General features: G+C 39.4%; 1 protein-coding gene across 6 annotated transcripts in view; it reads right to left on the reverse strand.

Annotated features, from left to right (window-relative positions):
- The window catches only part of LOC143422238 (uncharacterized), a 175,900-nt gene that overhangs the window by 54,570 nt on the left and 101,959 nt on the right, over positions 1 to 19,371 (reverse strand). For all 6 annotated transcript variants that reach the window (XM_076892737.1, XM_076892735.1, XM_076892734.1 and 3 more), the window contains one exon: positions 7,503 to 7,726. In XM_076892737.1, the coding sequence (XP_076748852.1) occupies positions 7,503 to 7,726 (224 nt within the window). The remainder of the gene's footprint in view (positions 1 to 7,502; positions 7,727 to 19,371) is intronic.

Here is a 19,371-nt window from a genome sequence, read left to right on the forward strand (position 1 = left end):
AAAACCTGTTATTATTTGGGTGCTCAATGTCTTTATATTTGTGCGAGTTGGAGTAAAATTTGATCTCCTTAAAAGCAGAAATTTTATATGTTGTAGTTCCTCGTAATTTCAGTTTAAATATTACGCAGTAGGAGTAATAATTTGACGTAATCTCTGTCCTCGTGTTTCCAGGATCTCATTTATTTGAAATCTACTGCACGTTCGTCAAACTCCAATCTCTCTGAATTGTATCTCATTTCGATTAACTCGCGACTATTTCTCTTTAATCTTCAAAAGTTCTACCGCATTTTGATCTGCCCACTGATTCGTCGAACTTCTTAATCCATCCAACTGGTGTCCTTATTTTGATCCATGGGCCCACCTCGTCTATCAAACTTTTTAATCTTGGCAAATTACGTTTTGCCTCCGTCGCCATCGATACATCATAATCTTAATTACGTTTCGATTCAAATTATTGCGAGTATCTTGCAATGGATAAATCTCATTACTCTTTACACGATTAATTTTTGAACGCTGCCTCTGGTTCTCTTTGAAATAAATCGCTGAATAAAATATCAACGACAATATATTTGCTCGTCGTTACTCTATTTAAAGAACGGTTTCGAGCTCTGACTGATTCATTTGAATGTACACGTACATTTTCCCGCGTTAAATATTTGCTGGAAAATATTGAAAATCGAAAGTATCACTCGACGAAATAACTCCTGTATTGACACGAATCTTTCTCCGTTGGCGATTAAAAAAAATCTATCCTTCTGCATCTCTGCGAAATTAAATAACGAACGGACTGAACCAAATGGTCGTGGATAAAAATCGAATGTTCGAAACGCGTCGAAAATTCGTTCAGAACTTCGTTAACAGCAAATAAGAACGCGTGGTTGCGTCTGTAAGTAGGTGTGTCGAAAAATAAAAGAGTAACTCGACGTCGAGCAAACGAGGGTGCTGCGCACCCTAATTTCGAGCGAACGGAAGTCCTCGATACGCACAGGCTTCAGTCGACTTCCCACTCGAACCTCTCTGCAGCTTGTTAAATTGAACTTAGAGGAATCGTTGCAAAGTCTTTCAGCGTCTCGACTTTCGATTAAAGATCCCAGATGGCACGCTTTTATTGCGTCCTTAACACCCTGGCGAGGTAATTAAATACTTTGCCAGAAAGGCAAACCCACCCTCGCTTACGATTTTCGTCCTCGAAATTACTGTTATTCTTGCATAGCTGCTTTTTTTAATGAGAACATTAGCTCGTTCGCGTGATTAGTAGAGACTTCTGTAGGCAACACTTAAAAGTACACATTCGAACAAATTAAAGTCGATATTAAAGTTCATGTGATAATTATATGCTATGAAACTTGTGGGTTTGTTAGTACAAATTGTAGTATGTAGAGTTGTTACTATTTTTAATTAGTAAGTAGCTACGTATTGACTAAACAAGTACAAGTATAAGCAGTTAAATAAGTAGGTTTAACATCGTTGTACCTCTTTATTTTAGGGGAAGAGAAAAATGCAAATATCTTCAAATTTCTAAGCAATAATTGCTTCGAGGACCATATTACTATCGAAATCCAAATTGTATGTGAATTTACATATATCAGAATTTAATTAACAAACAGAATATTTTACATAGCTCAGAAATATTTGATCAAGAATCTACCTGTTCGACTACGCAGATTCTCGTTCCTCAAATTATCAACACTATAATATTTATTAATAATTAATTAATAGCAATAATTGCTTTATAAGAATCGTTGACTTAAATAGAGATAACTGGGTTTCTACGACCACTCATCTGTGTCTTTTGATTCTAATCCTTGCATTTCTCTGACGTTACGACGATGTGCACTGACTCTGACACCGTGTAAATGGCTTTGAAGATTACAGGAGTGTAAAAAGCACGATTTTCATCTAGGGCAGGCCACGTATCTGGCCGCAATCGAATGTAAAATGTAATTTGTTCGAGTGTAATTAGTCTACTGTCCGCGACACTGTACAGGCGTTAATAGACCCTGTTAATGGCGTAAAAGGGCTCACCCGTCGCGTCCAATTCGATAATGCGGACACACCATTCGGATAACGTTATAACGCGGTCTCGATTTTGATTTATTGCGTGTTTCGAATCGTGTAACTTCATATTTTGCCAGTTTTTTAAGTTCTACGAGAAACTGAAAATGAAATTTATCGTGACATTTTAAAAATACATAATTAACAACTTTTGAAAATTAATTTTCATTAGAGAACAGCAAAGTTGATTTTCACGAAGTGATTGCTTCTCGCAGGACTAAATATTCATTATCTATCTCCTAATTGCTATAGTTTCAGCTATTAATCAGTGTCCACATTTAGGTCAGCGTACGATAGTTGTTCGTTTTAATTAATTCGTACCTAAATTCGTAGCTCGATTCGAATGAAGCAAATTTAAAGCGATAAAAGATTAATTTGCAATCAAGTTTTCTGTATTCTATCCGCAGAAGATGGACAGTTAATATATTAGGCTCTAATGGAAAAGTTATGGTCACGATTAATAATTAAGTTTCTTAAAATCATTAGCGTTGACTCGTATTCTTTTTACCATAACCTGGACATTATTATGTATCGAATATACGATCGTTCTTCGAAAAATATCGTTTTAAATCTAAGCCAATACAGAATTTAAGTTTACATAGATTCTGAAATTTCGTATTCGATTATTAAATTCGAGGCAACGTTATTTTACTTTTCTGTCGTTCGTGCACGGTCACATTGTTAACTAACGTTAATCCGTAATTATAGCTACGGAAATCGACAGCGTTTGACTAAAAGGTACTGATTGACGGAAATTTGCAACTGATTCGAGCGAAACTGTTTTCACCCGGGATTCATTTTCATTTCTCACGCCGCGCTCGCACGGTGCCAACAAATTTCCGTTAATTTTCGCCAACGCGCGTCACAGAGGGCCATAAAAAATGGGACCCGTTCGCGGAAAACGACTATTAAATTGAACGATCACGATTACCACGGTTTTTATCGCGTTTTACGCGTCTCGTACAGAAAATTTCCCTATCGAAAACGTTTTCGCGTAAAATATTTCTAACCGGCATTCGTCGACGATTAGGAGAAATGTGCGAAAAAGAGGATTAAATATTTCCAACGAAAAATATGTACTTCGAATGCGCGCGATGCCTTGTTTTTCTCATGCGCGTATAAAAACTGATTTTTTGAATAAAATTTCAGGTAGAAAATTTACTAAAATCCGTTGGTTTCTCTGCAATACTACATCTATTGTGCTGTGAATATCAAATTTTCAACGCTGCATTATATTATAGCTTATATTAGGGGTTCTTAAGCTTATTGTAGTCCCAGAACTTCTTTTCACCGATTCAATCCCAACCCAAAATCCAACCACTAGTTAAGTAACAACAAATACAAAAAGTTTTCACTATGTAGAATTTCCATTAAACGCGTTATTTGAATAAATGCGAGAAGTTGGTTGGACGTGAAGTTAACTCCAAAATTGTTTCGTGGAGCCCTGGTAACGGCAACGTGGACCACAGTTTAAGAACCGCTGGCTTAAAGAAAAATATCTGGAAAAGTGATACGCAAAGTTTTCAGAGTGAATTTTAACACGACATCGGCAGATGCGAGTCGAAAGCATTCCTTTCAGCGGTGAAACGATCAATTTAATGTAATCCTGGTTAACCTCCTTCCAACGTCGTCGAGCTATTAGATGTACGGGTCTTATGAATTTTAATTTTAACGCTAAATATTCAAAAGCTGTTCCAGCGAGGTTCACTCTTCGCCGTCCAATAGTCGAATACACGATAGGTAATCGAACTTTCTCTGGACTTTAATTATCCTCGAGTGGACGCAATTTTCAATTAATCTCGATTCGAATTTTTTCACGTTTCTTTCTAATTTCGCATCGAGTCGAATTCGTTTGTTTCAACTAAAAATTGCAGACTGTCGGTTCGACTTGGTCATTTGACGGTATCTCTCTTGTTCTTTTTTGTATCGTAGATTCACGCATTGTCAACGTGTGAAATGAAAGATACGATATCTTCATCGACGTTCGACTGTAGTTATCTAGAAATGATGCTCCATTTCTTCTGACGCTTGTGTTTCGATCTATGTTGCATTTTGAAATATATCTTAATTAAATGAAACATATTGGTGTAAAAGACCAGTGACGAATGAATAAAAATTCATAAAATTATCAGAGTAGGAATAATCATTCTGTGATGCTTTTCATTTCCTGTGACAGCATTTTAATTTCATTTTATTTCCTCACTTCTTCGCTTTTCGCAGAAAACGAAATACCCCTGGAGCTGACTAATGAAACGAACATTTTCATTCGCAACGCAAGTAAATTTTTTCCATACGATACACAAAAATCCACGTTTTCATCGAAGATCCTCCCAACAGACGTTAAAATGAATAAACAGTTGTGTATTTTCAAATATTTTCTAACAGGCTAATCAAAACAAATATAAGTCATCGTTAGAAAATTCTAATTCATTTTACTAACGTCTATTCGATGCACGAAGCGTTCAACCCCCGTCCATTCCACCCCAAATTGGCGTCTCCTCAGACTTTCGCGAACCGCGTTACATCGCCCCACGTGGAGGCAATTTTCGTCGAGCATACATTCAAAGGACGTTCAAGGGACCTGTCGAGATCACTGATACGTTTTCTGCGCGTGTGTGTCGCGTGTAACACGGTGGATGGTTACATATTACCAGGTGCAATCCTTTCGACACAGAAGAAGCTGGATAAGCGACGTTGAGAAATTCAGCTTCCACATGGGTGGCGAGTAGATTCATGGTAAAAAGTCCCTTGAAACATCCCTCATGTTCACTTCAATCGTACCTACTTCTGCTCGAGAATTTGATTTAACGAATGGTTCGTCAAAAGTAAAAAACAAAAAGGTGCATCTCGCGTACGTTTAAGTAATGAAAATAATGAAGGGTGTTCTTCATTGGACGAGGAGGATCAAGTGCAAGGTCGGAAGAAAATTTTGCCTGTGTCAGCAAATTGCCTTCCATTAATAATCGCGTTCGATCCCCGCGTTCAAGTAACTCGCCGCGAAAAGTACTCGCGATTGATCACCAGGGCTCCAACTATTTCTAACCCAGATATCGATATTAACCGAGGCTTAATTTAATTTCCAGCTGGTCGGTGGAATTCGAACGCGCCTACACTATTTCGATTTCGCGCGCTCGATAACGTGACTGATAACTGGACCAGGGGTATTTATGCGCTTGTTGTGCACTTGTAAATATGCAGAATATGCGAAGCATCCAATGCAATGCGCGCGTTGCGATATTTTTAGCGGATTAAACAGGTCTTCGCTTCTTTAGCTGCGTAACTAACAGTATACTTTTTTTTCGCATTTTGCAAGAATTTTTCCAATATATTTAGTTATTTTTATTATTTTAGAAAATTTTTAAGTATTGAGTTACTAGAATTTAAAGAAGCTATTGATTCTTCCTCTCAGCTGATTGGTCAAAGGAAATCGACCCCTCTTTTTCGTAATGATTATTAAAATTAAACAAAAAGGTGACGACGAGTCGATAGGAAATTAATTCTAAATTCACATCCAGAAATAATCTAAACCTCTATTTAAAAGTCCACGTAGAGCCTCAAGAAAGAATTTCTTAAGGGTAGTTTATAAATGTTTGCACAAACGTGGTTCTTTGTATCAAATATAATTCTTTTTCCACAATAAAAATTCCTATATTCTTTATATTTATTTATAGCTATTAAAATTTAGTAGCCAAACATTATGGTCGCAATATGAACAAAAATTATTACACAATTCGAACAAATCAGCGATCAATGAAAATTCGAGTGCATAAATCGCTGAAAACTTCAAACATGACACAGTGTACAAAGAAAAAGGCAAATAATAGTGCCAAAACAGTATCCTTCGAGTTTAAAACAGTTCTTAATTTTTCTATTTAGAGTCGAACGTTCAAGATCGCGAAGCAAATGAAAATTTCCGGATATCAACGTGCGTTTCCATCGTTCGCAAAGTATTTCCCCGCCAGCATCATCCCCCGTTGCGCTCGAATTCATTTCCCACTCGTCTCGAACTACCTGGCTCGAATTAAAATTCTGTCGCTTCGTTGCGGATTATCCGCGAGCGATTCGATACACGTTGCTTGGACAGAATTCCCTCGATTGTCGTATTCAACGGTTTTTGCCCGAGTCTCCAGCGAGAAACCAGAAGAAGGAAGCGGAACTGGGTCTAACCGTACGTAACGCGATGATAAATGAGGAAACAGTTTGATCCCGTTGCGGTTTTCAGGCTCCTTTTTTAATCAATCACGCGATCGCGTTGCTTTCCAAGAATTTCCAACTCCCATTCCGAATTTACGAAAAACCTGTCACTGCTTGCGTGCTTACAATGTCTTTATATTTGCGAGAGATGGAGTAGAGTTCGAAATGTTGAAACATTTGCAACTGGGTTATGTTATGAAAATTCTGTAAGCTTGTTTGAAAAGTTGAAACATTTGTAATCGAGTTATGTTATGAGAATTCTGTAAGCTGAGTCGGAATTTAAAAGTACTGTGCGTGTTAATTGTTTGAATAGTTATTAAGAGCAAATTAGTATCTATTTTAAATGTATACTTCGACAAAAAGTGGTGAGTTTTAGAAAAAATTAAGAGAACAGGATGCTTTAGTTTTCATGAACAGCACTGTACTTTTTCGAAGTTCTATCGAAGTGAAAAAGTGAAGGAAAAAGAAGAAAGAGATAGTTGTATAAATACTTATTCAAGTTTTCATCACAGACGTAATCTCTCATTATTTATCTTTACACTTGGACATCAAAGTTACAGAAAACCTCTTTAATCACTCACAACTTTGAAAAAAAGTCCATGATTATACTACTGATTCTACAGGACGGTTCTCGCTTCGTTTCGACTTGCGATTAAAATGTTTTGCTATAAAAAACTGGTATCAGTTTCAACGACGCAACCAGGTACACGTTTCTCTCTATCCAAAACTACATCTAAGAATCATTTTTTTCATTAAAAATGTTCTTTAAAGATTCGACAAAGGAAGCTCGAAAAACCGCAACGCGATAAAAACCAAATGCATAATGAACCCGTATGCAGTTCCTCAAAATGAACGAAATGGACGTATCTAATTCCCATAATGGAATATCGTTGAGTCCGCAGAAAACGAGCGAGAAACCTAAATAAATTCCCTACAAACAGCAGTTAAGCGAGATGAGTCATCAGTGCCGCAAGATCAGAACGGAAAGCGTAGCAGCCACCCCTCTAATCGATCCTGACCGCATCTACAGGTCGATAGATTCCACGCGATCTCTGTCGACGGATCAGTCGAGGATCCTCGATCGAGGCTCGAGGTCGCGGCCCTCCTCGTTTCAGAGCTCGACGTACAAGGAAGCGTGCGTTGTTTTGGTAACAGAGGGTGGTGGTAGATGGGGGGTGAGTGGATCGTTGCGAGGTAGACACCGATTAAAACCTTTGAGGGGACGTAGAGAGGACAGAATCGAAGTGACTCACCGCGTTCCCGTGTGCCCATTCGAACGTTTCCCGCTGCTCTCCTCGTCCTCGTCGTCCTCGTCGTCCCTCGAGGTCGCCAGCGAGTGGGGCGCAGAAGAGGGTGCACTGCTACCGGAATCGGGCCCTGGGCCCATCCTCGAACCGGAAGCACCGCTGCAGCCCGCCGAGGACGTCGACAGACCACCCCCTCCTCCCTGGCCCTCCTCGTTCTCCGCACGATCCACCTGAAAATTTCACCAACCGTTTTAGTATCAAACCGTGGACTCGATTCTTTCCTTTTTTTTTGGTCGTTGAAACTGTTCTGGCGACCACCATACTCGCCTTTGCACCATAGTCGATACTTAACGATCGTTATCCTGACCTTAAAGAACTTCGACACGAGAGCTACATGCAACGGTCCTCTTTTTCCCTTCGCCACTGTGAGAAAAGTGCATTCCCTTGGAATTGTAATTTCACCATTTACAGTCGAACATTATTTACATCAGATGAAACTGATTTCGTGACACGTGCTGCTGTGTGCAACGAAGTATAGCGGAGAGAAAGGGGTGAGAAGCAAGTAGGGTGAAAAACTACTGGTAGTTTGGTCAAAAGATACGATTCTGTTTTAGAGTTCGCTAAAAGTTCTGTTTTAATAAACGAACGTATTAAAATAAGCAATGCTCTGTGGTGACCACTGCAGTCGCCTTTGCACCCCTTGGCGCAGGGTGAAAGAGAATACTTGACCCTCGAAGCGAAGAGACTGGAGAAATTAAACGTATGTTTGACTCCAAACTTTCTCTTCGTCTTCGAGGGTTAAGCATGGTTTCTGCGAACGTGCCTCCTCCTTTTCGACACCGAAATGAGGGCGAAAGACAGATATAATGCTAGGGAAAGGAGCCCTCAGGAGTAGTTAGTCAGTAGTTACGTTCCAAGCAGCATAGCGTCGATACCTTGATTTGTTATTTATTACTCGTTAAAATACATAATTTTGTTACATTATTCCGAACGAACATCACTCTACCTCACCCACGTAGGTTTCCCAAACTGTCACGCGTGAAACCAGCTCCCTTTTGTGTTTTAATCGATCAACACCTACGTGATGTTGTTTGTATTTTGTTAAAAGTTGCGAAACACTTTTTTTAGGGAATGTAATGTTAAGGGTAAAATTGGAGCGTGGTTAGCCGCGGTGAAGAAGTAAAGGTATTACTGGTCGTCGAGAAGATGCGTCTTTAAACGAACGCAAACGCCTGAAACACATCCTGGACTGCGAACAGCCGAGCGGGAAGTAATTTGTTCGCGTCGCTGCTCCTTTGTGTCCGCGTCGTTGTTTAATAAATTAATTATTCCTAGCAGACGGCGATAATGGCCGGGGACTAATAGAAACAAGGGGATGCCGCGTGGTATAATGCGTTCAATTAATAGCCCATCCTCGGAATTGGGTCAACAGGTTGAAGCAATTTAATTGTTCATGGACGACGATCGGGGAGGGCGCACTTTTAACCAGAAACGTGACCATTCGCCGACCGAACGAGGACTTATTAATGATGACAGTGACAAGTGGGGCCGCGCGGCGATCTCGAGTGAGGACTTCCGGTCGGTCCTCGAGGTAGGTGCCTCGCCAGTTCGATTGGTCGAGGCCAGCGACGCTCTTCTTTACATTCGATCGACGTTTCCAGAGAAAATTCGAATATATTGCTGGCTGAAATGGTTGATTGCAAACTGTTTAGGCATCGATGGCATTGGGAGCGTTTGTTTTTCGAATTGTTTACGAAAAATTGTGAGAAACACGGTGAATCGAAAAAACAGGAGATTTAGTACTATTTAACACTTTGACACACATTTTTGACTTTACGATCGTCCACATTTTTTTTTTCAATTGTTTATGACTGCCAGACGAAATTGGGAGTAAGTTGCATGTTTGGAAGTGAAAATTATCACATTTTGCCACAGTTTTTTCCAAGAAATTTTCAACGGTTATAATCGTAATTTGCTCAGCATGTCATTTTTTCTGTTCTCGAAGCAAATGATGGCTATAACAGTCGTGACGATTATAAGGCATTTGCTTTACTAATTCATTGTATTTACTTAATTCGTGAAAAAATGCAGAATAAATGGTTCGTCTTCACAGAATTATCTTTCGACTGCGTGAACTGAAATCGACTAAACTTTTGGTACGACTGCGTGATTGACTGTTATAGCAGTCATTTGTCTCTACATACTCAAATGTTTCGAAGCGAAAAAAAACAACTAATATGCTGTCTGACATGTTATCACTTTTTTTCTAGATGTGTTACTCAATAATTTAACAAGTGTATCTGTTAGTACATTTCGTATTAACGCTGTTCTTTTTTTATTGATTAAAATATGCACGACGGCTATAACCGTCATTTGCGTACATATCGCCAAGGATCTGTCGGCTATAGACGTCATTTGCGTCAAAGTGTTAAATGTTTCTTAAAAACTGTAGTTTGTACGTAAAATGTTTCTGAACCAATTTCGGTTTTAATTGAATATAGAATGTATAAGTGAGATTAAGAAGAAAGGAATGAACACGAGAGATGTGAGATTTATAGCAGATCCTCAAATCTAAACTGTAGAGTCGACAAATTATAGCACCAGTGCATCTAATTGTGTCTAAACACTTTTTGATTTCGCAACACGTCGCATCAGACGAATTCGCTGCCAAGGTGGCCATTAATTTAGCTATCAAGCTGCGATTAGGGGAATTGAATGTTGAATGGCGGAATCGAGGAAACGGATTAACTCAATCGCGTGAAACATTTCGATCCCCCCGCTGTCCATCGATCGCCAGATGAAAAATTAATCAATTGACCTAATTAACTGCGCAATCGCGAAATGTGGCGTAACATTATGAATGGAGCACGCTCCGAGTCATTTCAAGTATCGATTTTTCGTCCAATAAGGTGTGTGCTCGCGACATTCTTTAATCTTCTCCAATATACACAGGGAGGATGGATTATAACGTAAAAAGTGGAATAAAAATTAATCTGTACACAGAAACAAAAGAATAAATCACAGTGGATAAACAAAGTAAATTAACAAAAAATAAAACTCTATTTTACAGAAGCTGAGTTTCGTATTCCTGTTTTCGAGAAAGTTTTTAAATAAATAAAATGTTGAACGTTCAACGATAGTCTCTTTCGATCGACACGATTTACTTCTTAACTGCACATAATGTGGCGTATTTGACGATTTCACAAAAAGATGAACCGTTTAACTTGATAAAAAATTTGCTCGCGAGTTCCATTACGCGTGCTATAGAAACCCATTCATTTCTCGTGTAATAAAACCTGTTCTGGAACACGGATGCGCAGATCATTTCGATTTTCTCCCGTTTCCAACGAAGGGAACTTTAAGCTGCGCGTTAAACACGGCTTGGGGAAAAAACTTTGGTTCCCACAATATGCGCACCCGGCGAGTTTCAAAATTCAAAACGAGAGAAGGTGGAACTCGTGTTCCGCGCCTCGTTCAATTTCGTCGAGTTATTTTGCAAGTCCATTAGAGGGATGAATTTTTCAAAGTGAGAAAACAATCAGTAAATAACTCTAATGTCTCTCGTGTTACAAAATTTTTGCTTCCCACGCTGAAATATGCTGCAGTAATTAATTATCTATTAAACTGTTGTCTTTTTCTTATTGAAAATTATTTTAAATTACAATATTTATATAAAATTATATTATACATCTTGAAGGGACGAATAAATATTTAATATAGCATAAAAATCATTTTTTAGTTAAATCGAAACGTATCCAGCATTTAAATATTTAAAAATACAATTTTATTATGCATTTCACACGTTGACGCACATTTTTGACTTTACGATCGTCCTCAGAAACACTTTTTTTTCGATTGCTTATAACTGCCAGATGATATTGGGTGTAAGTTGTACGTTTTGAAGTGAAAATTATCACATTTGGTCACAGTTATTCCCAAAAAACTTTCGACGGTTATAATCGTCATTTGCTCAAAAAAATAACAAATATGCTATCACTTTTTTCCTAGATGTGTTACTGAATAATTAACAAGTGTATGTTAATATAATACAATTAATTACACTTCGTACTAACGCTGTTCCTTTTTTATTGATTAAAATATGCACGACGTCCATAGCCGTCATTTGTCTACATATCGCCAAGGATCAGACGTCTATAACCGTCATTTGCGTCAACGTGTTAATCTTTGATATTAATATTCTCTTGCATTTCTTTCTTTTAATATTTCTTCACAAAGAGAAATATTCGCGTTCACTTTATCCTCGTGTCACATTTATTCCAGTTTCTTGTGATTTCACCGAATCAATTACTTCTCACAGTTTCCATAAAGTATTATATCTGTCGTTACAACAGCAACAGCGACTCCAACGTTCATCGACACAGTAATTAACGATATGTATAAATTATAAAGCCGTTCAGGGAGGGTGCGCTTGTTGAACGCGTAACTTTGTTTGCGAACAGAACCATATCCATCTTGACGTGCAGTCTGAACGCGCCGCCGTGCCGTATCTCTGCACGATGTGTACAGAATGCGGCAGTGAAAGCTACCGATGAATTATCGGCCACGTTGCCCCGCTGTTGCGCTTCCTCGCTGAAAATTAATCATTCTAACGTGCTCTGAAGTTTAAAGGGCTACAATCGAGCGCGCGAGAGTCACAAAAATGATCGTTGCATGTGGCTATTTCGTGGAACTGCGGGTTAACAGATGTTGTGTTCACAGATTTAGTTCTCCTTTATCATCGCGTCTGAAGAGATTTCAATTTTTTTCAAATCTCTAAAAATGGAGAATATTAATCGTGATACACGCTAGAATATTATAATCGTAGCGTTTGCAATGGCCACGGCACTGTAAGTACAGTGTTTGCCTTTTATTTTCAATTTCCGTTTTTGTTCTGATCTCTTCATCTCCACTCCATCGCTACATTTTCATAATTTCGTATTAATACATTAGTTAAGCCAGCAGCTGGCCAGTTTGCTATCACGTTCGACGATCAGGTTCGCGTGGGGCCTGGTAATTTAGATTTGAACACCACTCGACGCTCTTCCTTCGATTTTCTCCGCACTTCCTGTCGCTCCCCTAACGTTTCTATCAACGTTTCCGCCCGTGAACCACCTTGGCTCATCATACATTCATATCTGTTGACTGGCTGCTCCGCAGCCTTGGAACATCACCCTTCTATCGATTCCTGCCGTTTCTTCCAAGCTTTTCCCAGCCATTCTTGCGCCTTCCTCCTCTACTTCCGCTTCTTTCTATTCTAACTCTATTTTCTTCTCTCTGCCTCTCGAATAACCTGTCTTTCGTCGCTCCAGTTCGAACTCCTGTTCTTTTCTGTCCACTGCACAGCCACGCGTAACCGTTCTCAAGTTATTTCATAAAACACTAACGAGACGAAGATCAACTAAAATTCCATGTCAAATAATTGTCTGGCGATGTGTGGAGTCGGTTTGTAGAGAAAATACGAGCGATTGCGTCGAGAGGAGGCCATCCTCTGTTCGAAATGCTCGGAAAGAGTTGCAGACCGCTGGTTATATAGTCAGACGAATCGCTAATGTATGCAATTGGATTCGACAGTCGCAAGCAATCCCTGTCTGCTCAGGACACATCAGTTCCGTTGGGACAGATTCGCACGTGAATATTCAGCAATTTTTTCTCACTCGAAGGGACGCTTCGAGTTCGTTACGATTTAACTCGAGAGATCATTTGGTAATTCGAGATTGAATGTGTTTAATGAAGTTTGCTGGGGAATGTTGGAATCAGATTAACTCGTCATAGTTTAGTTGGTGACTAGCGATTATTTTTTTTATGAGATCGTTCGAATATATTAATCTGTTCGTATTTATTATTAGAGTGCACCCAATTGAACCCAACTTATTTTATTTTTATTCTATGAATTTCGAATTTTATCTCGAACGTTTCGTTTTTTGAAACATTGCGGTATCGAAGTTTCGAATACGGTTGTGGATCGCTGACGCTCGTCAATTGTTTTATGCGAGGCATAGCTATTCTGCGATCGCATGTAGAAGAGTCTCGAGAAGAAACTCAGCTTGAAAATTCAGAGAAGTTCGTAGGATGCGATTCTTTGTACTAAATAAAATTTTCTTTCTTTTATTACCAACCCCTGTGTTACTTTAAACCGGGGATTCTCGACCGTTCTTGTCAGCGTGGATGCATTCGAGGCTGCAAAAAATAATGGCGGCGCAATCGAATTACAAGAGCACGCAATGACGACTTATATTGTCTCAAGACTTTGCCAGGGGCGCGTGTAAATAGCTTGAGACCACCTGCTTTAAACGTTCTTCTTTCTCGACAATGGAATGCAATTTAAGGTGATCCAATATATATTTCTGAATTTCTGGAATTTTCAGTTTAATCAAATTTAACGCGCGATATTTCCTCGGAAATAGGTAATACAATAAAAGCAACTGTCAGGAGAGGAACGAAAAACAGGAAACTCGCTCATCTGCTTTGTACTTTAACGTGTACGTTTCATTTTCATTCATATGCAAATAGAATTCGCGCTCGCGTACCCTCGCGGGTTAAATACAATACCGTTTGCCCAGGGACGAACAATTTTATTTAGTTCCACACTCGTCTCGATCTATTGCAGCTACTTTCTGCGTACTTACAGTCCCGCGGAGATCAATTTTTATTAAACAATTAACGTCATCATCGCTCAAGCGCTCGTACAATATTTTAAACGCGAAACGAATGGTTCAATTAAAAAGATCAGAAAATTCGATGCATAAAATACTGTTTTATTCTAGGCTGGTCAGTTTCTGACTCGAAATTCGAGTTACAAACGTGGAAACGGTAAAATTGTTAGACGAAAATATGGTAGCTCGAAGAATAGCGCGGCACGATCGGGAAATAATAAATTGCAACGTGGTACAGCAGAATAATGGAATGGTAAATCAATAAAACAGTCGAATCGACGGACAATAAATCAGTCAAACGGTAACACACGAAACGGTAGATCAATGAAGACGGTACGGGGCAAAAGGGTGGAACGACTGCCGAACGGAGTGCGCTATGGAATGGAATTCATAGACTTGTAGCGGCTAGCAGCAGTAAAATTAAAGCAATATTCGCTGCAGAAATTGCTAGCACTGTTTATGGTGTGCAGGATAATTAAGCCAACTTTTTAGGAGACGTTTGAGTTTTTAATATTTTTAAGAAGCAATAGAAAAATGAACTTTAGTCAACGTCCTCGATAGCACGTCCATAACGCCATAAACGAAGGATTACCGGGGACCTGGGCCCAGCAGTCTGTGGCGGCCCTCTGACTCTCGCCACTAGAAGAACAGCACCGTTTACACCTTCCTGAAAGTACCGGATGACCTATCATTTCCAATATATAGAAGTTCTGACCTGTTAACTAGACTGAACTCATTAGACTGACCTCTGAACTGTTAACTAGCAGGCCCAGGACGAAACGTTCTTTCCCTCTCTTTTCCTTCCTTCGTTCCTCTTCAATTTCTCTATAGCACACAGAAGCATAGTCGCTTCAATGGTATGCGCAGCAATCAAGTAATTTTTGAGGAAGCGTTTTAAGCTTTTAATATTTTCCGGGCATGCGATAAATTAATTTTCTCCAAAGGCCTCGATGGCACATGCGAAAGCCATAATCTGGGGATTTCCGTGGCCAAGCTATCCTTGGTCACTCAACGTAGGTATCAGGCCCAGTGGAAATCTGGCTGCATGGCCAAATATGCGACAGAATCAGCTCCCACCAAAAACACCACCACGAAGAAAGACGAAACGTTCTTCTTCTCTCTTTTCCTTTCTTCGTTCCTCTTCCATTTCTCTATAGCACACAGAAGCATAGTCGCTTCAGGCCCAAATGGCCACGACCATTAGGCCCCTGATAAGCGAACCTAGGGAAATCCCGCTACATTACTGAAAATTAATATTCAACAACAGCTACCCCCGCCAGCGTCCGTGTCGACCTTCCTAAGCGACAAGAAAGGCAGCACCAACAAATAATTAAGGTGATTACTGGCTTTCCAGAAAATGTACGGTGGCCAATCACTGAAACAGATAGGCCAAACGAAATATTTGTAAGTCGACAAAAAAATTCGTAGAAAACAAAATAATCGCAGAGATTCCTAGTTTGGAGGTTGGAGTCTGCTATACCAAATAAATAATAATAAACACATCACGGAACTTGTGACTCATTTACTACTCGACATCGACACACTCCCTCGAAAGACTGTACGTGCGCGTTCCTCGATTTCGAAGGGAGACGCGTCCATCCGCGTTCTTTTCCACGCGAACGGGCAAATAATTCGCTACCCTCGCTTCCCTCGCGTGATTCACAATTTCGACGACTCAATCTCGCCGCGATCTAATTAGAAGTAAGAGCGGAAGCCCCAGGACAGGTTCCTGAAATTGAACGAATCGTTTAGGAATCCGGACACGAATCGCGTCCGCGTTCTTATTCCGAGGGCGTCGAAATCGCGCGATAAGAATACGGATGGAGAGGGTTTCCAGCGGAATCTCTCGCGTTTTGCCAACGCTCGCGAACGAGACGTCGAAATTGGCCACAGTGGCCCTCCCGGACGTGGATCCGGCTTTCGAATCGCACTTCCTCCACCGATATCGTCCTCGAGAGCCCGTTCGAATCCACCCTCTGAATATGGATGGCTGCGTGCACGCGACACACGTTATGGACGCCCGCCATCGGGTCAATTAGGCTTTTATTCGATTCTGCGATGCCGTCTCCAATCTGTGGAACAATAACCGTGGCTGCCTCGTTTCGTTGGATTGTTAGACAGCCTAGATTTTGGATCGAATCGATTCGTGCCGCGTCCGCCTCTTGAATTCTTCGATACTTTAGTTACAAATATGAGACTCGACGCTTCAATTAGAAATATACTTGAAGCATATTATTACGCGTACATAACCCTCCTATAACACGGTATATGGGTTCCTTTTAAATACTGTGTTGCGTGAAATCGTGTTATACGAGAGCTAGAGTAATATTTGAATTTCTGACTTATTAACCCTTTGTGCTCGAATGACGATTCTCACTCGCCACGATGGTGGCAACTCGAACGGCTGTATTTATGTTGAATTTCGTTATCTCCAATTGATAATAAAGTGACATTGATAAAGACAATTGATAAAGTGACATTGTGACGTAAATTCTACGACTGTAGTCCTGAATACGATGTGTCTAGCGTTAGCACAGTTTCGACGTTCGTAACGAGCACGCGTATCGCGAAATTTTCCACCACTAGTCTTTAATTTCGAGCAAGTGTAAACAGTAATGACGTATCGGATGTGAGAAATAGAAAAATTAGTGCAACAGACAGCGAATCCGGAAGTAGCAGCGATGACCCACAAGATCCTGGCACTTCAGAATGCCTTGGTTAGTGTTTTGTAAAATATTACAATCATACAGAACTTGAACTCCGATAATTATCTTTTTCAAAATGTAAACACAGATAATATATCAATATATATAACACTTTCGTATGTTAATTCTTCTGTAAATTCATTTACGCGCGAAATTCTCTCGAGTTGCAGCGCTGTCCGACCAAAAAAGTCGTCGAGCGCAAAGGGTTAATGCAATTTTATTATTATTGTCAGTACATACTGTGGCAACTAATTTTTAATTGCTATTTCGAGACTGTTTCCTTGAAGAAATATTATTTTATACTTGAAAATGTACTATTTTTTTTAAATTAATAGCGTTACTTTATTTCGTTTGATGCGCAAAGTATTATTATATTCGTTGCTATCTGCGTTCATGGTCATGTTTTAAGGATTTTTCATTTTTCATTGTTGGTGAAAGTGCACAAGTGGCGACTGTGATATTAATAAGATGTTACGTGATACGTGTATTTTGCGAAGCGTACAGCAACTACTCCAGTATACAGATTACTCATGTATGCAGTCCTTCGCGTGGTTCGAAAAAGTGGCCAGAGCTGTGTGAAAGAAATCTGTTTGTCCACAAACTCGGGCCAAGGAGCCAAAGCAAGTGCAGACGAAGTTCCCTATGAATGCCACTGTATTTCTTCTGCCAGCCAATTACTTTCTTCGCCAGACCGAGCTTCTATGAATACCTCTGTTCAATGCAGACTCGTGTACGAAAAACTCGTTACGTCCCTGTTTTATTATAATACGCTTATTATCCCCGTGAAATATTCATATTATCCTTCAGAAGATATGCGTGCTGTACCCTCGTTATTAACAAGCGTTATTAATAAGCACAGCTGTTACATTTTAATGAAGAGAATATACTCGAAAAATTACTTTTAATCGCTGTCTCGTAATGGAAACGTGAAATTTATTCTAAATATATTTTTGTGAAACATTTTTAATTATTATCGATTGCTATATTTTATTATATTTCAAATATTACGTTCTTTATGTATTTTTATAGAACTTTATAAGTAAATTGTAGACAGTATATGACAGTATATAATTGTAGACAGTTATTTATTAATATCCTGTCGACTAAGTATCGTTGGGGATACAACGATGATGGATGAAACTACATAATTTACAACAGTTTTCCCCCAAAGGACTCAAGAAAGAAGAGCCACTGAGGACCATAGCTCAATCTTAAAAAATCAGACAATACACTTTCTATCGTTATTTTATACCCTCTTTTCTCTTAACTTGCAATATTTCTCTTATTTCAATTGATAAAGTATCCAAAAAAGTTGCAACGAATACGAGATATTAATTTAGAAAAAACACCGATCAATTTCAATACCCTTCTCTTTCGAACTCTACATTATCTCTGCCTCGAAGTTTCAGCCAAATTGTGTGCCCATCGGGACGAGCACTTACGGGCATTTTATATTTTATCGAAGAAGAACGGGCTGAACGTGTTTCGGAATTAATTCATTAAAATTCCACGCGCAAAGTAAGTTCTAACAGCTTCGCGGACCACGTAAATTTCCATGCGCCCACTTAATAGTCCTCGCGTCCTCTTACCGCATCCCACTTTGCTGTCAGTGCTACCATGTGCAACACTTTGAGCGGCAGTTGCGTACGGGTATGGTTAGTTTAAATCAATTTAAAACTTACGATGGAGGCGGTAATTCAAGTTTCTTCGCAACCTGTCTATTTTATTCAAAATTGTCTCGCTTCGTGCGAGAGCACGTTCTTCGTTTATCAGCCAGTAAATAATTGCACGTTTAAAAATCCATGGATTTTCGTATTCATATCTTTGCGACTGTTTTGAAATAATTTTCAAGCCACTTGTTTATCGAATAAACCCAAATATATTCGTGTTTATGGTAAATACGTTAATATCCGCGAGGTACCGCTGGAGGTACCAAAATGGCGGCAGGTTATAGGTGGCTCTCGGTAGAATATCATTTCGAGGTATGCCTGGGATACATTCCGCCGCGTATTCGCGGGAAAGAGGACGTTTTTTCACCTTCCAGAGAAAGAAGCATTAAAACCGCGACGCATTGTTCGAACGTAGCCAGCGAGCCCCAGTTATTTGTCTTTGCGTCGCGCGGTCAGAAAATACGCTCTGCTCCGATCCTGCGACCACTTTTTGCCCCATCATTTCGCCGTGAAATTATTACCTCCAAGTGCGGGGAATAACGAGCTAATATAATTTGAAGAATATTGTCGATTTCTCCTCGATCCAATTTAGATTTCTTATCATACGATCGATCTGGCTTTCAGGAATTACTGCTGGCAGTTCTTCCAATTTTCAGACTTTTATTTAAGGTATCAGATGGATGCTTTAAAGTTTAATAATAACAATTATTAATGTTTAATATGTGATATTTAGAAGTGATTATAATTCACAAATGATAGTATTATATAGAAATTAATAATGTATTTAAGATCGTCCATTTATGGATGAATAATGGCCTAAATTTATTGCTAATCATCTTCATTGAAA

This window comes from Xylocopa sonorina, chromosome 3 (genome assembly GCF_050948175.1).
Source record: "Xylocopa sonorina isolate GNS202 chromosome 3, iyXylSono1_principal, whole genome shotgun sequence".
Taxonomy (NCBI): domain Eukaryota; kingdom Metazoa; phylum Arthropoda; class Insecta; order Hymenoptera; family Apidae; genus Xylocopa; species Xylocopa sonorina.